The 19,791-nt window shown below is 48.3% G+C and overlaps 1 protein-coding gene across 1 annotated transcript in view; it reads right to left on the bottom strand.

The window, feature by feature from the left end:
* Window positions 1-19,791, bottom strand: part of naalad2 (N-acetylated alpha-linked acidic dipeptidase 2) — a 241,323-nt gene that overhangs the window by 117,679 nt on the left and 103,853 nt on the right. The window contains exon 5 of the mRNA XM_078545757.1: window positions 782-907. Within this exon, the coding sequence (XP_078401883.1) occupies window positions 782-907 (126 nt within the window). The remainder of the gene's footprint in view (window positions 1-781; window positions 908-19,791) is intronic.

Genomic DNA, 19,791 nt, shown 5'->3' with positions numbered 1-19,791 from the left:
AATAATTAGCAGTCTTGTCAGCAGTGGCTACATCCCAAGAATGAAAAATCTTCCTCATGATCTCTTAAAGGTTGGACGATAGCATGGGGCCGCATTTTGGGTACTGAGACAGGTAGCTCGACATGGGAAATTTCCTGATTCTCCAGGCTCACCTCAGTAAAATTGCAAATTATGAGAATTTCACTCCCGTGGGTGAGGATAAGGGATGAAATCAGTCCTGCTGAACCTGGAAGCAGATGTCAGGATGTCAGGAGGACATGAGAGCAGGAAGGTGCCGAGGCAGGCTGGTTAGAAGGCCTACCTCTGTTCCCTCAGACTTGATCCCAGTTGTTTTAGAAGGTTTCTGGCCCTCTAGCCCTCACCTACCCACTATGGCCTGTCATACTCCCATGGAAACTCAACACCAACCCCCCCCCCACCCCACCCCCACCGCTCCCCCTCCCCTCCCCTGAGTTTATGATATAGACTGGAGCGGAGATTTCTAGAGGATTCTTTCTTTAGTCAAGTATGCTACTTGTACTTTGTAATATTTCTGAACCAGCATTACACTATAGCCAGATAACATTTAATATTTAACATAATTCTTCCATATCTTACACATAGTTCTCAAGGACTCTGGAGTTGCCCCATCACCATGACAGTTTACATTTGAAACGGCCAAATTTGATTAAACCAGCTTTTCTTCCTCAAAACAAAAATCAGCATTTTTTATTTGCTAATCATAGTACTGCTTTAGAAAAATACAGAATGTTTCAAATAAATGTGAACAATAAATTTGTACCTTGTTTCCTCGGAAGATTTTCCCATATCTGGCAATCACAATTTTTCCAGTGCAGTTGATGCCCAGTTCCCTTTCCAGTTGGAAGAAATCCTCAGTCCGAGCATAGTTAACATAGATTAAATCTCCCTGTATATAAACATAACAGCACATTACTTGATATCAACAACCCCAATGAAAGGAACACATTTAAATGGATTACACAGAAAACCCTTAATGATAAGAACAGTGAGTGTTCATAGATAATAAAATCAATATTTAACTGGCTTTGAACTCAAAGTAAAATTTCTATATGAAAATTAGTTGTGATCTAAGTAATATTCTAAATTTAAATAGCTAAGAACAAATTGTCCATTACAACTTGTATATTACATGCTGCACTGCAGTTATCTGAAACTTGCAAAACACATTGCTCAAACAATGAAAACTAGTAGCAAAAAATCACATAAGAGATGGAGTTTATCCAAAATTTACCAACAACTGTACACTCAAGATCCCCTGTGGTAACTAAAGCCACCTTCACTGGGAAAACAAAGAATAAACTTCATACATGGTCAAACCAATGTAGGGCAAGAAGCTAAAGATATTCCATCTTTTCAAGTTAAGAAAGCAGGACATTATAACTAACTCATATAGGGGAGAATTTCCCCCCCGTTGGGAGGGGGGTGCGCGGCGGGCGGGATTGGCGCCCCGATCGGGTCTGCGCTGTCATTTTACGTGGGCGGACCAATTAAGGCCCGCCCAGGGTGACATATGCCTGGAAGCGCTGAGTGTCCCTGTGCAGGTGGCGGGGGGGAGTTCCCTGAGTCAGGGCCTGTGCTCTATCGCGCATGTGCGCGAAAAACGCAGAAATCTCCCTGAGGCACAGAACTGGCTCAAGGAGATTAGTTTAAGTTTTAAAAATCCAGATAAAGAAAAAAATTTAAGACATGTCCCCTTATGTGACAGTGTCACATGAGCTGGGACATGTCAATGAATTTTTATAAAAATTTTTATCCAATTTATAAACACTTCATGAAACTTCATCCTGCCCGTGGATGAGGCTCCATGAAAAATGCCAAGGCCGCCCGGGCTCTTCGCCCGCCCACCAACCTTAAGGTTGGATGGGCAGCTCAGTGTATTAGTTTAATTAGTTTGTCAATGGCCTTAATAGATCTTTGAGTCGGCTGCACGCCCGCTGAACTGAAAATCTAAATGATGCGCAGTGACATCGGGATGCATGCCCGATGTCACCCTGCGTCATTTTACGCCTCGGTGAGCGGGCCCCACCCCCGCTCGCTGAGCCGAAAATTCTGGCTATAGGGTGACCAGATTTTCAATGGTCAAAATGAGAACACACTGAAAAGCCTTAGGAAGGGCTCCATGAGGATTGGCATGTTGGGTGACCAATGGCAATAGGCTGGGGGAGGGGCAGTTGAAGGTAGGTGGTCATGTGATGACATCTCCTGGAATATGTCTAGCCAGAGCTGGCAGCCTTATTAAGACAACTAATTGTGGAAGAGAGCAGTTACAAACCACAGACTTTTGTTTCATTGAGGTTTCTACCTCTTTTTCTTAAAAAACAGAACCAAGGCTTTGTTTGTCACAAGATCCCAGTCAGAATCCCCTATTCCACTCTAATTTTACTGTGCAATTCTCAATGGTAAGACCAATCTCCATTTAAACGCCTCATTAATTTTCATTTACACACTGGGTTCCAACAGTAGATGTTTTCGGCCAGAAGCTGGATTTTAAATTACCTCCAGTGTGGCAGATTTTGTTTGCACCCACGGCCACAAATAGGAAAGCAAGCGATCTTTCAATGAGAAGTTTGGTTGAGTGTGCCATGTCTCAGCTGAACTTGCCTGTCACCTTCCTCAGCGCTGATTGGTGGTTTACCGATGGGCACCATCTGACTACCTCTTCAAATGAGGCTTGTGGTTGGACAACACCACTGTCAATTTTCTTTTGTCACCCAGAGGCTGATTCCCTCCCTCCCAGCTCGGGATGCCGAGTTTGAGCAAAAATGTGAATTCCGCCTGGGAACCAACCATATGCCAACGGTAAATGTGGACGGGCCATGTAAAATTGCTGTTGATTACATCATTAATGGGCTTAATTGCCCACTTAATTGTCGGCGGGTGTACTTCCGACTGCCTAGCCTGTGCGCCGAGCGAAATATTGCATGAGTGCGCAATGACGTCAGGACACTCTCGCGACGTCATCTCGCGCTATTTCACGCCCGTTCGGGTCGGGCATGCGGCCACCTGCAGGATGTAAAGTTCTGGCCATAGTGTTTAGGTTATTTTTGTGCCTTGCTCTCACAAAACACAGCACAGAACAGTTTATTTCCTATCTCAGACAATGGGATGATTTTCACCTGCTGCCCATGTTCCTTGCCTGTAAAATAAATGGCCAGCTATAGAATATCAGGTGGATACCTCGGCTGTCCAAGAACTGCATTTTCAGATGATTTGCAGGTTAGCTTGAAAATGCATCTGAAAGAGGAGGCTGCTGTTTTTATATGCAAATTAGATCCTCACAGAGGCGGCTCCAGAAACCGATTTTGTGGAAATTTTATTGTCGCTTGCAGGTCTTGCCCTTTTTAATCTTGCAGCTTGACATGGTCATGTAGCCTCCCCGAGATTTCCAAATACCCCTCACTCCCACAAATTACCCTCCCAACCCTGGTAATAGACCCCTCAGCTAGGGGAAATAGGTCTTTCCTGTCTACCCTATCTAGGCCCCTCATAATTTTGTGCACCTCAATTAGGTCACCCATCAGCCTCCTCTGTTCTAAGAAAAATAACCCCAATTTATCCAATCTTTCCTCTTAACTGCAATTTTCCAGCCCTGGCAACATTCTTGTAAATCTCCTCTGTACTCTCCCCAGAGCAATTGTGTCCTTCCTGAAAATTCCAGCTGTGGCCAAACCAGTATTTTATACAGCTCCAGAATTACATCCTGCTTTTGTATTCTATACCTCATCCAATAAAGCAAAGCATTCAATGTACCTTTTTTTTTAAACCAATTTACTCACCTGTCCTGCCACCTTCAGGGATCTGTGGACATGCACTCCAAGGTCTCTCACTTTCTCAAGCCCTCTTAATATCCTCCTGTTTATTGAGTATTCCCTTGTTTTGTTTGCCTTCCTCAAATGCATTACCTCACACTTTTCCAGATTGAATTCCATTTTCTACCCACTTAACAAAACCAATATATTATTCTGGAGACAACAGCTATCCACCTTACTATCAACTACATGGCCAATTTTTGTGTCACATGTGGACCATACAGGTCCGTTCAACTAATTGGTTTGTCAGGCATCAAAGATTACTGCTGGAATTTTCCGGCCCCATTGGCATTGGGTGTCATGGTGGGCGGAGAGGGGACAATATGACGAGAAGGCCATAAATCAGTGTTACGCCATCGTGAAACTTTGCAATCGTCCACAACATCGGTCAATGCCGGACATTGGGAACGTCATTTTAATACGTTTGTATCTAATTGCAAGTCCTGCTCACTGGAATCATCCCCCCACGTCAAATTTACCGCCCACATCGGTGTGACTTCAGAACGGCGCGCTTCATGACTGCCTTTAAAAGGCGTGCACCTGGCGACCTAAACTTCGAGGTAAACTTGGAGGTGAGTGCACACAACCTTGCGCAACGCTCACGAGCATCACCCGTAGGAGATCAAGGATGAGGCGCTGCACATTCGCAGGGGGCATGGGCAAGTCACTCCTTCCTGGCTGGCTTTCAGTGTAGTACCAGAGCAAGGGCTTCAGTGTGGGTCAGAACGGGGGTTGGTGGTGGTGGAGGGGACAAGGCAGCACAGACAGACTGAAGAAAAGACTCAAGTACATGCCGGGGGAGATGAGGGAAGTGGCCACCCATTTGTCAAAAGTAAGCATTCTTCCACAACTGAGACTGTGCAGCTGCAGCTCCATTGGCATGTTTGGAGTCGGGCCGCTGAAGCTTTTCTGCCCACTCAAGCAAGACAAAAACATGAAAGTGCCACCAAATGCACCAGAACTTGTCATCCCTTGGCCGCAGACTGCAAATTAATGTGCGTTTTAGGGGGCAGCAGAGCAATTGGCCAACTGGGCAAGTTGTAGACTCCCCTTGTAAAAGGTGGCCATGGCCCAGTCACTGGTGGATGTGCTCACAGCTGCTTGCAATGTCTTTATTAAGGTCTGGACCAGTATCCATTATGGTTCAAGCTAACAGTGCAACCTTGCAGCGGCGGTTAGGAGAATGCCTGTTCCTGAGATGAGAGCACAACATGCAATCCAATGGCCATAGCTGTCGCCAATCGATGGAGTGGCACGGAGGTGGGTGGATTTTCAGACAGCCAATCAGCACATAACACACTGGCCATCCAAGTGGTAGACAGCACTCTCCTGCATCCGTGAAGGGGCTTTCAGACTTAACCAAAAGAGAGGTTCTTAGTACATCCATGCTAACCCACGCATCTCTCTCTTTGATCCTGCAGAGGAGAACATTAGGATCACGGAGCCTTGTGATTTTGCAGTATGTCTCATGGCTTCCAGCAACCAGAGAGGAAGAAGAGAGTGGCAGAGGCGCTGGCTTGGCAAAGAGAGGAGCACCTCCCTCAAGTTGAAAGGGTGGCAGGGCCTGCTACGCACGCAGCTGAAGATCCACAGAGAGCCGTCACTCATTAGTGCCTCGCTAGTCCCAGGGTCTATAGACAGCGCCTGTCATTCCTGCAGATGACTGAGAACCAGTGTTGCCGAAGACTGCGCATGTCTAGGGAACTGGTCGGTCAGATATGCCACCTGCTGCAGGATTTGGTACCACGCAGACATAGAGGACATTCACTGCCAGTGTCCATGAAAGTGATTGCGGCTCTTAATTTTTACGCCAGTGGCTCCTTCCAGGCTCCACAGGTGACCTGTGCAGGATCTCGCAAGCTTCCAGCTACAAGTGCATCCAGGAGGTCACGGACGCCATCTTCGCGATGGCACAGATCTTTGTGAATTTCACCTGGGATCAGGAAGCCAGGAAGCAAGAGTGCTGGGATTTATACAGACCTCAGGTTTTCCACAGGTGCAGGGTGCCATCGACTGCACTCATGGGGCACTTAAACCTCTGTGGCAACAGGCAGTCAATTACGTTAACCACAAAGGCTTCCACTCGCTGAATGTTCAGCTGGTGTGCGACCACCACAAACACATCCTGCAGGTCTGCGCAGGATTCCCAGGGAGCATCCACGACTCCTACATCCCGTAGCAGGTCTCAGATTCCAGGCATCTTCCAGGGTCCAGAGAGGCTGCAGTGTTGGCTCCTCAGGAGACGAGGGCTGCCCGCAAAGAACGTGGCTGATAATGCCCATGTGGCGGCCTCAGACTGCAGCAAAGTGACAGTAAATGAGGCTCATGCCACGACCCGGACTTTGGTGGAGCAAACGATACTGGTGCCTCGACAGGTCTGGTGGAGCACTGCAATACAGTCCACCGAGGGTGTCACGCATCATTATCGTATGCTGCGCACTCCACAACCTGGCACTGCAAAGGGGAACACCTTGCTGAGGAGATGGAGGACCTGCATGTGTCCTCCAATGAGGAGGACTTCAAAGGGGATGACAATGATGAGGTCCTCAAAGGCAAGGATGCTTGCAATGGGGCCATCGCACTGGTCAGACGAGGCAGGCGCGCTCAGGAGGCCCTCATAGCCACAAAATTTGTGGGGGATGATGAGGAGATGCAGTGAGGACAGTCCTGATATCCTCACCTTGCATCTGTGAACATTTGATTCCTGGTGGCTGATGGCAGCGCACATACCCTCAGTGCTCAGGCTCATGTCATGGAGATGCAGTGGAGGCCCTAATAGTCGCTAGATTCCAGGGGGATGATGACGACATGCACGACATGCAGTGAGGACACTCCATACACCTTCATATAGCCTCTATGAATGTCTGACTCCTGTCTAGCTGAGGGCAGCTAGTGATCAGGGTCATATCATGGAGACGCAGCTGCGAAACTGATCCTTTGTCAGCTTTCAGCACCTGACCCCTTCCGAATACACCATCACCGGTCACAGATGCTGAAGAGATGGGGGGGCCAGTCCCACCTCATATGTGCTGAGAGCAGACAGAGAAAATGACAGAACTCTGTGACAGCTGCCCATGACATTCTGGCAGTAATGACAAGCACCATCGAGGTGCAGGCATCACTAATGTGTCCAGTGAGTGTGAAGCTGGGCCATCACTTTGATCTGAAGGTTACACACTGCACAGGGAAGGGGCCCTGGACTGAGACACTTGCCTTTATCTTGTGCAGGAACCAAGGTTTCACATCTGAGTGACACAAACACTGCTCATGATAACAAGGAGCCATAGGGAGGGAGACATTCTTGGGAGTTTATTTAGAATAGTGAACAGTATGTACAAGTGATTAACACCCCTGCCCAGGCTGTGCAACTACCTCTTCTTAACCTTCCTAACCCTGCCGCTACGTTTTGGTGCTCCCCCAACATCCACAGCGGAAGTAGAGGCAGCCTGTTGACTGCTACGCCCTGTCTGTAATGACCTTGGCGGGCATCCTCTGGAGGGCTGAGACCTGGACGGATTCGAATGGGCTGGACGCTCCCCGAATCACCTGGATGGATGGCCACGGGGTGTACCCCTGCTGATCCTCCTCCCTATGGGTGCCTGATGGCCCCTGGCTTCCTCCTTAAGGAGAAAGGGAAGCTGGAATGAGATCAAGCTGTCCCACATCCCTCTCAGCGATGGAGTTCAACCCACGCAGCAGTGTAGGACCGATGTCATGGACCAAGGTCTCCATGGCAACAGACACCGTACTAGTATTGACCTCAGTGCTTTGGTATGCCGGCACCATCATCTCAGACTGAAGGTGGACGGACTCCTCCATCATTCCTTGCAATCTGAGGAGTACAGTGGACATCCCTTTCTGATATTCTGATATTCCCAAGCTTGCCTTTGCAGCTCCAGAAACTGAGGTATGACCAAGTCCAAAGGCTCATCAACTGACTTGGACTCAGAAGGTTTCTGGCCTCCAGCAGTCCTCCGAGTGCCAGAAAGCTGGGAAGTCCCTGCCACCGCCTGTTGTGGATCAGACAGTGCGATATGCTCACCAGATTGTTACCCCAAAGCTACTCTAGAACTAGGTCCCACTGAGGTGTGTGTCTCAAAGCTGGTGGAGGGTGTGAGTGAGCACTGTGACAGGTCTTCATTTAGGGTGTCATCAGGTTCTTCTTTGGAGGTGTCTTTAGGCCTTGAGTCCAGAACCTGGCTCGTGGACCCCCTTGGCTGCTTCCCAGATGTGCCTGTGGAAGCAAGGAGAGATAATTAGTGCATGGCAGGACCGTGGAACAGGGGAACTTGCTCGCAGCATGGTTGTCTGATGGATACAGCACTTCTGGATCCTCACTTGGTTGAGTACCGCCAACCTCACCGTCAGCACAGGTACAATCCAGATCACCACCGGCCAGCTGGTCTGTGAGGACCTTAGTGTCAGGCATTCCTCCACCAGTCTGTGACCTCTCCCTTTTGTTATGTGCCAGCTTGTCCTGCATGAATACAGATGGAGAGAGTGTAAGCAGGACGCCTGCCAGGCCAGATGATCAGATGTCTGGCATGTGCAGGTGGTGAGTGGTGCCGTGGACGGGATGCGGAAACGATCCGTAGGGCAAATGAATGTGTGTGTAAGAGAGTGAATGGTGGTGTCCCTTGAACTGACAGTGAGTCAGGTCCCTGTGGATGTGTGATGGGTTTGAGAGCACGTGAATTGAGAGTGATGAGAGACTTATCCTGGCAGAACAGAGGAGATTATTCATCCTCTTTCAGCACTGGGTGGCTGTCTTCTTTTGCAGGGTATTGGCGCTGACCACCGCCGCCACTGCCTCCCATGCAGGATTGGTGACTTTGCTTTCTAGACCTCGTCCAGAGCGAGGGTAGAGGACTTCACAGCGTCCAGTATGCACCCGAGGGAGGCATCTCTAAATTTGGGGGCAGCATGTTTCCTTCCTTTGGCAGCCATGACTGTGCAGCAGCTTCCAGCCCCTTAGAGAATGCTAACTCTGTGCAGGGATGCCCTTTAAATATGACACTTGGATTACCAAAGGCCTGAGGTGACGGTGGGGCAGGCGAATGAGAAGCCACCCTGCCAGTGACCCAGCGTGTTTCCTGCGAATGATTTAACAATGAGGTGGTGAGCGCTAGGAATGGGACGATACAGCGCGAAAAGCCACCATTGCATCCGGCGGGTAAAACGTCCTTTTCCCGGCCGTTAACGGACTTGGCGCAAATCTGGGATGATTCTACCCTAATTGTTTAGTTGGAAGAAGGGCCCAGCACTGGAGTTATTTAAAGGGCTAGGCATTGAAATTGCAGGCAAGGCAACGTTGAACAACCTCCACTATTGCTAAGTAACTGAAAGTACTCTAGAGTGTACTTAGCAGTGTTGTGGTGAATTTCTGGTTTTTGTAGAGTGTTGCTGCATCCTCACAGAGAGGGCAGAGGATTTGCTGACCTGGTGCAACAAGTATAGTGACTGCAACTGCAGTGCCTCTGGATCTGCAGCACAACAGGTAGATGGAACAGAGGCTGCAGAGCGGGCAAGTTCTACCCGATATCTTTTGACAAGTTGAAGCCAGGCTCCTCCAAGCTCCTTGACAATGAAAGGTGGCTACCTGGCAATGCACCCAGCACCTGGGTGTGCATGGCCATAAGCTTTCTCCTGTTTGCTGTTCTGTTGTGATCCTCATCTGAATGTCCTGCAGCAGGATTTATCTGCAACCTCATCCTCCGGTGATCTGGCAAATGAACCATCCTTTGCTTCTTTCGAGGCTGCAGCCCACTCATGTCTGGTGACCCACCATGTTCCATACTAGCTTCCAGAGTCAGTATTTGAGCTGGTGGCTGAGAGCGTCAAATCAAGTGGTGGATCACTTCATCAGTGCTGTGCTGTTCCTCTCTCCTCTTCCTCCTCCTTGGGCTGTTGTGGCTAGTTAGGCAGTTTTTTGGTGCCAGGTAGCAGGATGAGGTTGTGCTGGGAATTGAGAAGGGCCATGAGGCTGGAACATACCAACATCCTCAAAGTTCCCAGCAGTGCTGGATACCATGGCCTCTGTCTCTGTTGGCCCTATGATGTGAAGATCTATCTCCTCGTTAGGGCTCAAGAGATCTGCTCTGCTCCTCTCTGTTGTGTGTCACCTTGTCCTGCAAGAGAGAGGGAAGAATGTCAGTGACTGTATTGCACTGTTTGGGTGATGTGCCTGCCATAGCTGAATAGCTGAAGGTATGTGGAGGTAATGAGAGGCGGGTGTGATGCTTGCAGCATTGGTAAATGCATAAGGGTGAGGTGGAGTATCTGGATATTAGATATGGTCCTAAAATCTAGGGACTGGGCATTGGATGGGTGATTGGGATGTGGTGCTTTGAACAGTGCAAGAGGTTACTGCAGCAATGGGTAGGAGATGTCGTGTGAAGGTGCATTTACTGATCTTGGCCAACTGTGTGAGGTCATTAGACTTTTTGTGGCACTGTTGCCAAGTCCTCGGAACCAGACATGAGGAACCAATCTCCTTGCCTCAATCTTGTTCCCAATCTCTACTGAGGGCAATCCTTGAGAAACTGCTGCCTCTCACTGCCACATCTGTGACCCTGGAAACCTCTCTCTACCCTAATGTTCCATTTCCTTGTTTACAATGGCAGTAGAAGTATTCAGTAGCAGCCTGCTGTAATCCATTGCAGTTTCCCTTAAGAGTGATTGAATGCCTTTAAGAACAGCTGCACCATGTGATTTAAAACACACTGTTCAGCACCCTGCTGACCACAGAGGCAGCCAGCAGCATGGCAGACGCCTAACTCTACCCTACAATCAGATAAATAAGGTGGCAGCACAGAGTTTGCATGCTGCCTACCTCCACCTCAATGGGCACAAGCAGGTCACAAATCATGAGCCCCACCCAAAAAATGGTTCAACCAATTTTAGCTCACACTAACCTAAAAGGACAAACACCTGCTGTGCAATAAATTAAGCATTGTTGCTCCCTTCACTCCCAGAGGCAACAAGATCCTCCCAAAAGTACCCTTGTTCTCCATTTCCTTCAGTAACAGCTCCTTTTCTTTGATGTAAACAGCTTCTGGGCGGGGGAGGGAGAGGGGGAGAGCGTGGCATCATAACCCATCTGGATTTGGTTCGCTTTCAGCCCACCTGTGCAGGCCAATTATTTTATTATTGTCCAAACGTTATTTTTTAGCCCGGGAGGAAATGGCAGCCAGAAGATGAAGTCACAGGATGTGACTTTAGTAATACACATACAGTTTTCCATTGCTTTGGAATCAGTCCTCTTGTATAAATAGGATAGATTCTACTTCACCAATCGCCTCAAACAGTTGTATTATATAAACACAGCATCAACACCTTTCCAAAGCTCGTGCAAATAATAATTTTGGTTAAACCTGACTAATGGATTATATGTCAGTAATTTACTATTGTCTCCATGCATGCCTAATGTATTTAATAACAATAAGCAGTCAACTTCTAAAATAAGCACTTTCCAATAGGCTACTCTGTACATGCTGTCATGAGAACAGCACAATTAACTTGTTGTTGTTTGCAACCATTATTGCTATAAACACTAGAACAATGAACCCTCCTTTTTTGTAAAATAGCCATAACCAGAAGGGCCTGCTCTGCTCCGTATTCCAATCCAACATGAACTGACTGATAGAGAGAAAGACACGGTCAACCCAAGGGGAACGTGAAAATATGCTACTCTGCCTTAATGTACAGAGGGTAAATCAAGGTCAAATGATTTTCACTTGCACCCACTCATTTTTATTTTTACTTCTAGTTCTTTGGCTGCTCTTGGCTGTGGGATAGAGGATGAAGTGGGGGGCATGGGGAAGAAAGAGGAAGAAACATGACAGTTCCACATCCTCGCTTTCAACCCCACCGGCCTCCACATTCAACAGATAATCTTCTGCCATGTCCATCACCTCCAGAGAGATGTCACTACCAAACACATCTTCCTCCCTTCCCCTTTCAGCATTCCAAAAGGACTGTACCCTCTGTCCTTTCACCTCCTCCTTTCTCACTGTCCAGGGCCCCAAACATTCTTTCCAGGTAAAATTTACTTGTATTTCTTTCAATTTAGTATTTTATATCTGCTCCTGTACATTGGGGAGACCAAAGGCAAAGTTGGTGACCACTTTGCTGAACATCTCCATTCAGTCTACAAACTTGGCCTTGAGCTTCTAATCAATGCCACTTCCACTCTTCATTTCATTCCCCTTCTGAACTCTCTGTCCTCGGCCTTCTATGTTGTTCCAATGAAGCTCAAAGTAAGCTCGAGAAACAGCACATAATTTTTCCATTAGCCACTTTATAATGTTCCAGGCTCCATTAAGTTAAACAATTTCATATCTTAACCACCGCTCTCATTTTTCAGCCAGTAAGTGCTTGCAATGATTCTGCTCTTGCCATCTACACCTCTTCCAGTCTCATCTTTTGAGTCTTTACTTGTCCCATTACCATCCCCTTTTGCCTTGCATCGCCACCCTGTCATCATTTAATCACTTCTATCACCTTTTTCTTCTTTCCTCCCTTCCCGCTTTCCCTGTCTCTGCTTGCTTAAAAACCAGCGCATCTCTAACAATTTCCAGTTTTGACAGAAGATCATTGACATGAAACGTTAACTCTGTTTCTCTCCACAGATGGTGTCTGACCTGCTGAGTATTTTAAGTGTTTTGTTTTAATTTCAGATTTGCAGTGTCAACAGTATTTTGCTTGTGTTCCCTTTATTCTTATTTGGTTTTTTTTGAGGCATTAAGCATTTTCTACATTTATTCCTTTAAATAGTTCAGACCAAAAGAAAATAAACACAGTGGAACTTTGCACCAATAACAAAGTTACAGCAGGGATACAAAATTGTGTATCAGTGGACTTTGCATCAGAGGTACTGCTGATTATTTCCCATCACTATTACTACATTGTATGGAAGAATGAGAGTTAAACCTTAATGGCAAGCACAATTATTTTAGATAATGTTAGCAAAATGTTACTTGTTGGGGCAAAAGCGGGTATATGGAGTTAGGTCACAGCTCAGCCTTGATCATGGTGAATGGAGGAACGTGCTAGAGAGGCTCAATGGCCTACTCTTGTTCCTAACTTCCTAAGGTTAATATTTTTGAATGGCTCAATGAATATGAAAAGAAAATGTTCATTTGTTACCCTGTATTTTATATAAAACTGTTGCTCTTTTGAATAGGGGAAAGAAGGGAGGGGGCAAACAATTTTGTAAGTTATTGTTTATTTAAAAAATCCATCATGTCTATTTCCAAACTGATCAGCCAGATGTCAACAATATTTTAAAGAGAAAAATGGGAAGGCATCAACAATAACTGTAGAGTTTCTATTACATTAAAATATCAAAAATAGGCAGAGGACTCTTGCAGTTTCATTAAAAAACACTACAGGAGCACTATAAAATTTAATTGCATTAGACTGATTAGTACTGCATAAACCTCAGGGCAAAGTATGTGCTTGGCAGCAGTTTCTAACCTCCCTGAGTGACATTATGGGCAGATTTTTCCCGTTGGTGTGTGAGGCCAGGACCCGCATGCCAACGCGTAAAATGAGGCACGGTGACGTCGGGCGAGCATCCCAACGTCACTGTGTGCCATCACAATATTCCGGTGGGCGGGCACACGATGATCTCCGATGCGCACCCGCCATTAATTAACGGGCCACTTAAGGCCCCTGAGGCAGCAATTGACGGCGATTTTTCAGGTCCCGTGCGATCTTCAGGTTGTCGCACAGGCGCAACGGGCAGGCGGGTAGGAGACATTTGTGTAAACCTCATCCATGGGTGGAATAAGAGGGCTCAGTGGGGTTGCGAGTGTGCTCTGTCAAATATTTAATTTGAAAAGTAAATGATACTTGCTTGTGTGAGCTGAAATACTTCAAAACGCATACCAGCTGCTTGGTCTGGACTGACAACCTTCAGGTCAGCACTCTGCAGTGTAGAATCGTTTTGGGACCTGCGTGTTTCAGGAAGCCATCCCTTAGCCTGGGGAGGGGAGTTGAACTCTCCACTGGAGGCGCCTCCTCTGAGGAGGAAGGGAGGGCTGGAAGGGGGAGCAGGCCAGGAGTGCATATTCAGCCTCCAGGGGAGCCACCTTTGGGAGGAGAGGCGCAGGCACAAGGGGTGCAGAGCCAAGAAGTAGTCCAAGGCGGAAGGGGCCACAGAAGACGCCACTATCCTGCTGCCAGGGTATACAGGCGGCGAAGCAGCTACCTCAATATGTCTGAGGTGCAGTGCCAAAGGAGGCTCCGACGCTCAAGGCAGACAGTCAACTACATCTGTCAGATGATTGGGCCTGAGATCTCCGCTAACTGTGTGGGTGAACAGCCCATGTCAGTGGTTCTGAAAGTCACAGCTGCCCTTAACTTCTGTGCCTCTGGCTCCTTCCAGGGGTCAGTGGGTGATCTTTGCGGTGTCTCCCAATCAGCTGTCCACACTTGCGTCAAGCAGGTTACAGACGCGTGATAGTGAATCGGCAACCCATTTTACATTGCTCACGATTTTGATTAACATTGAAGTTAATGAAGAGTAAAATGGGGAGAGATTTCATACAGGCTGTTTGACCCATTATCACACATTTTACACTGTCACACTAAGTCAAGATCTACCCCATTAGTGAATCATGCTGATTGGTTATAACAACCATTGCCATCTTCCAAATTACTATCTGCATGGATTCAGATCTGTTCAGGTGTGCATTGACTTTCATTCACTACCGTTAGGACCGGGCAAGTCAGGCACAGCGAGCCAGAGGCTTTGCAGCCATTGCGGGCTTCCCCCGTGTCCAGGGTGCTATAGACTGTACACATGTGGCCATCAAGGCGCCAGCAGGTGAGCCCGGTGCCTTCGTCAACAGGAAGGGCTTCCACTCCATGAACATGCAGATAGTGTGTGATCACAGGAAGCTGATTCTGCAAGTTTGTGCAAGGTACCCTGGCAGCTCCCACAATGCCTACATCCCCGGACACTCTCAGGTGCCGGGGCTCTTCAGTGCTCCGGCTCGGCTGGATGGATGGCTGCTGGATGACAAGGGCTATCCCCTCAGAAGGCAGCTCATGATGCCTCTCTGCCATCCAAGAACAGAAGCTGAGCAGCGGTACAATAGGAGCCAGGCCTCCGTAAGAGCTGTGGTGGAGTGAACCATCGGTCTTCTCAAGATGCGCTTCCGATGCCTGGACCATTCAGGGGGCGCACTCCAGTACTCCCCAGATCGTGTCTCGCTGATAGTGGTTGCATGCTACGCTCTCCACAATCTTGCACTGGAAAGGGGGGACACTGTGGACAAAGAAGACACAGACGCAGTGGCTGTGGCCGCACATGATGAGTCCAGCAGTGTGTCCGAGGATGAGCACGTACAGGGAAATGCTGAGGGGGTAGATGCTGACCTGGGCATACTCCAGGGAGGCAGGGACACCCGGGAGGCTTTAATCCAATGAATCTTCAGCTAGCACACCACATATGGACCTCCAGCACAAGCCTGGGCTGCAGGCTCCATACTCGATTACTGAGTGCTAAATATGCCTGGATAGGGACATTAACCAAGGGCCGTGTCAATAAAGCTCAATGTCACACAAACTGCTCATAACATTATTGGTAACCATCCACCTGCAGAAGAAAAGAGGCACCCTCAGCCATGGTGACATGTCTGAATTTAATGGTATAACATAAGGAACTTAAGAAAACAAAATGACAAAGGTGTTAAAAATCACAGCAACTCATGAAGACCTCATTGCGGGCCAGCACAAAAGCACCAGTGATAAACCCGTGGTATGCCTAAGGTGCCTTATGTTTACGTTTTTGGGCTCTACGTCTTGGTGCTGCTCCCACGCTGGGACTGGCATCTGAGACACAGCCTGCTCACTCTGTTGGCCTCGATGACCTTGACAGTCGTCCTCTGGCCCATGGAGCCTGTGCTGGCCCCCCTTGGGAAGGAGCTGCCAGTTCCATAGCTGGCATCTCTCCTGTCATCGCAGCCTCACTGAATGCAATGGTTACTGGCAGAGGGGCAGAGGGGCGGAGGAGCTGCCGCCCTCATCTGGAGCACCCTGAGAGGATCCCGCAGAGACGCCAGGAAGCTGCTGCGCTGTCGTGAGGTCGCTTCGGATCTCCCTGCTCACCGTGGATGAATGGGCACCATGCTGGGAAACTTGATGCTCAGGCCATCTCCCACACTGGCACTGACCAGCTGAGGTCAATGCCGATGTGAGGGCTTGCAGGTCCGAGCGCATCCCCAGGAAGCTCTGATTGGTCTCCTGGAGGAGCCTCTCCACGAAAGTCGCCAGTCTCTCCATGGAGGATGCATGGCGCTCGGACATGAGGCTCATTGCATCGGTGATGGTCCGCGTATACTCCTCCACCACGGACACCAAGCCTAGCATAGCCTCATGCATCCCCACCAGATGCTCCCGCACACCCGGCCGCATTTCCTGAACCTGCTGCGTCGCGGACGACTCCAGAGGCACATCATCAGGCACCGACTGAGCATGTGCCTGGTCCCCTGCAGTCCTCTGACTGCTGGCGCCATTAGCACTCTCTGTCTCTGCCAGCTCCTCCAGAGACTGTGAAGTGCCCTCTCTGCTGTGCCCCAGGATACTAGCCCGATGATCTAATTCCCACCGAGGTGCTATTATCTGCGCTGGTGCCTGCCTGGCAGAGATGATGTGACGCTGGTGAGTCCGAGACCTCAGGTCCCTCAGGTGTGAGAGGGGGCTTCTGCTGCTCCTCCCGGCCCTGCTCCACTGATGCTGAAAGGAAGAACAAGGACATTGGATCAATTAACTTGGAGACAATGTCAATGTGTATCCCTGTCCCCCGGATCATTATGCGCTCATCCTTCCATAAGCAATGGTCAAGCCATGTTGCAAACTTCAATCACTGAACATCCAGCACTGCCATGGCTGCTGGGACACTAATGGTGACCTCACTGCTGGGCAAACATACCAGTCTGTGGCACCCCAGCCTCACCAACACCAGTGGACCTGGGCGTGTGGCGCCTCTCCAGATCTAGGGCCTCCTGCTCGAACTGGGTAAGCATTGCCAGTCTTCACCCGCTCAGCTGCATTATGTGCATTCTTCTCCTGAAAAGGGGAGAAGAGCATTGATTAGTGCCAATTGTACCTGGAATCTCTTCACACACGGCCCACCCCAACCAGAGTGGGGCATTGCAGGGCTCCAGTGCCTCCTCACCCCACAGCTGCCGAACACTCACACAAAGATGCCAGGCCTGTCCCCCACCCCACCCCCCCTTGGCCAAATGCTGCCTACATCACATTTGGCACCACACACCTAACCTTCCATAGCAAGGAGGTGCAAGCACGTGGAGTGCAGAGGACAGCAGGTCGATCAGTGCCACGCCACCTTGAAGCTCCTCTCCCAGCATCTCATCACCCTGACTTTGACATGTCCTAGTGTTCCAGCACTGCGCCTGGGTACAGCTCCTCCAGGTTGTCCCCAAAACAGTAATGTGGGTCTCAGTGTACCACATGCTGCGGGTGCAGAACCAATCTCTTCACCAACCTCTCAGGGTGACCTAGGCATGGCCAATATCTGCTGGCCCAACCAGCGAAGGACACATGTAGTCAATGATTCAATGCAGTCACTACACTCAGACTTGGGGGGTGGTGGTGGGGGTACCAGGGAGGAAAGCCTACCTGCTGGGTTAAGTGACTAATGCCAACATGGTACTCACCTTTCCCGAGCACAAAAGGTCGTTTAAGCACTTGCAGCACTGGATCCAGATGCGCTGCACCACGTCACAGGAGCTCACCACCTCCGCCACCTCCTCCCAGGCACGTTTGGTCATGTGGGGGGAGGCCTCTTCCTCCCGTCCTGGGGTACGAGGACCTCCTGCCGTGCTGCCACCGCCTCGAGGAGGGCAGCAAGGCAATCGTCCACAAGAGAAGGGGCACAGTGCCCCCCTGCCTGGCCTGCTCACCAGCAGTGCTCTGGGGAGCCCTTCCACTAGCCATGTTTGACAGCCTTTGAAAGACTGCAGCAGCTTTTTTAAACAGGCCGCCAGGTCGCCATTGGACCCGGCAGTCATTGCTGTCCCGCCGCCCGTCCACTCCTACTATCCTCGGAAGCTGCGATTCACGCTGGGCGAGCCTTAATTGGCCCACCCACGTAAAATGGCGGTGCGGACCCGATTGCGGGCGGCGTTCGGGTCTGCGCCTGCTCCTGCTCCGCCCGTCCGGCAGGCAGAAAATTCTGCCCAAATGGGTAAATGCACTGCCTACCTATACTGAGCTAAACAGATCAGGAGGATACCAGCTTTAATCTGTACAGCTGGCTTTGGGAGCAGTCGAGGTGCTCCAAGTCTTGGAAAGTCAGATTTGGGGATGCGGGGAGGGGAGGGGAGTGAGGTGAAGGATTAAAAGAGGAAAAAAGAGGAATAGAGGAAACAATTCATGTGTAGGCCAGGTACCAAATAGGTATCTTTCCAGCTTCTTAGCACTGTCATTGACCTAATTGGAAAGTGTGTATGTATGAATGCTGGATGAGGATCAAGTTAAGCTCACGTATGATTATCCCACACTCAAGTAACCTTCTGACATGGATTGGACTCACACTTGAAGAATAAACATTTGAGTGATATAACCAGCATGCATTGATCTTCATCCCATCATAAGTCAGCACCAACAGTGGAGAAGTAAGAGAAAGAAGTAAAGAAAGTTGGGGGTTAAAAGAGGGTGCTGCGCAAATCAGCTTTCTTCCCATCAAGTTCACATATTTTTGTAACTAATATCCTTTTAACTCTCAAATACATATGTCTGGAATTCAAACTGTAATCTTTTACAGGTTCAGACTGCTTGATCTATATTCACTGTGTTACTGGAGAATTAATGTCAGGAGTCTCTCTTTCAATGTCTTCTATGTTAATCGGATACAATTTGATGTCTTTTCCTTACAACAACTATTGACACACAGGTAAGCAAGTCCATAGGTAAACGTTATCATCAGAGCTAGTAGAGCCTCTACAGTTTCTTAAACTAGTCTCTAGGCAGTTAAAAGATTCCATGACAGACTTTTGATTCGACCCATGACAAGAATGGCTGCGAATTTGCTGAAAACTTTTCCATAGTTCGACACATTGACATTTACACATTATGATGCAGAAATTCTAGGAAATTACGATATGAGTGACTGATGCTATTACGTGAAGCACATCATAATTTTCTTGAATTTACAAAGCTCCACAGAGATACTTGATAACAAAGTTGAATGGCTAATTATCAAAGCCCCTCCAATTAAAATCCTAGTAACATAGGAACAAGAGTGAGTCATTCATCCCCTCAAGTTTCCTCTATCATTCAATTAGATCATGGCTGCCCTGTACCTCAATCCATTTATCTGCTTTAGCTCCTTGGTGAGGTCGGGTTGCTGAATTAACAACACAGTGATCCCACAGCCTTGCACCCATTACAGAACAGCATTGAACTAATTAAATCAATGAGCAGCTTGTCAAAGGATAGGTGTTGTTCCATAAACCTTATTGAAATCATAATCTCAATTAGTAATAAAATAAGTGTTCTGACAGCCAGGGATGTACTGCTTCTCCTCTGATTGATATTACTAATTTTATATTACTTTTTTTTATCTTGTGCAATAAGCATATGTTGAAACTGACAATGAAAAATGGTTAGGGATCACAAGCAGTTTGGGAGACATCTCTATGCTTATGGGTGGGTCCCTTTTTAATGCCAATTTATTTATTTATCCTATTTCAATACTAGTCCATCAATCAAACTAAATCCAATCAGGACATTCTGTCGATACATACTTCTCCACATTATCAGATCAGAGCCATTGCTCATAAATATGTCCTGTCAAATGACCTGTTGTCCATGTATAAGACATTGGCTGCACAGTTCTTGATCTACTACTTTGTTTGGTGGTATTCTAATTATTTTCCCAATAAATTCTGCCATGAATCACCACTGGAGGTTAGAGGAGTACAACAGT

This window comes from Cetorhinus maximus, chromosome 7, assembly GCF_964194155.1.
Source record: "Cetorhinus maximus chromosome 7, sCetMax3.hap1.1, whole genome shotgun sequence".
Taxonomy (NCBI): Eukaryota; Metazoa; Chordata; class Chondrichthyes; order Lamniformes; family Cetorhinidae; genus Cetorhinus; species Cetorhinus maximus.
Note: the sequence above shows the minus strand (reverse complement) of the source record. Positions and strands in the feature narration are given on the sequence as shown.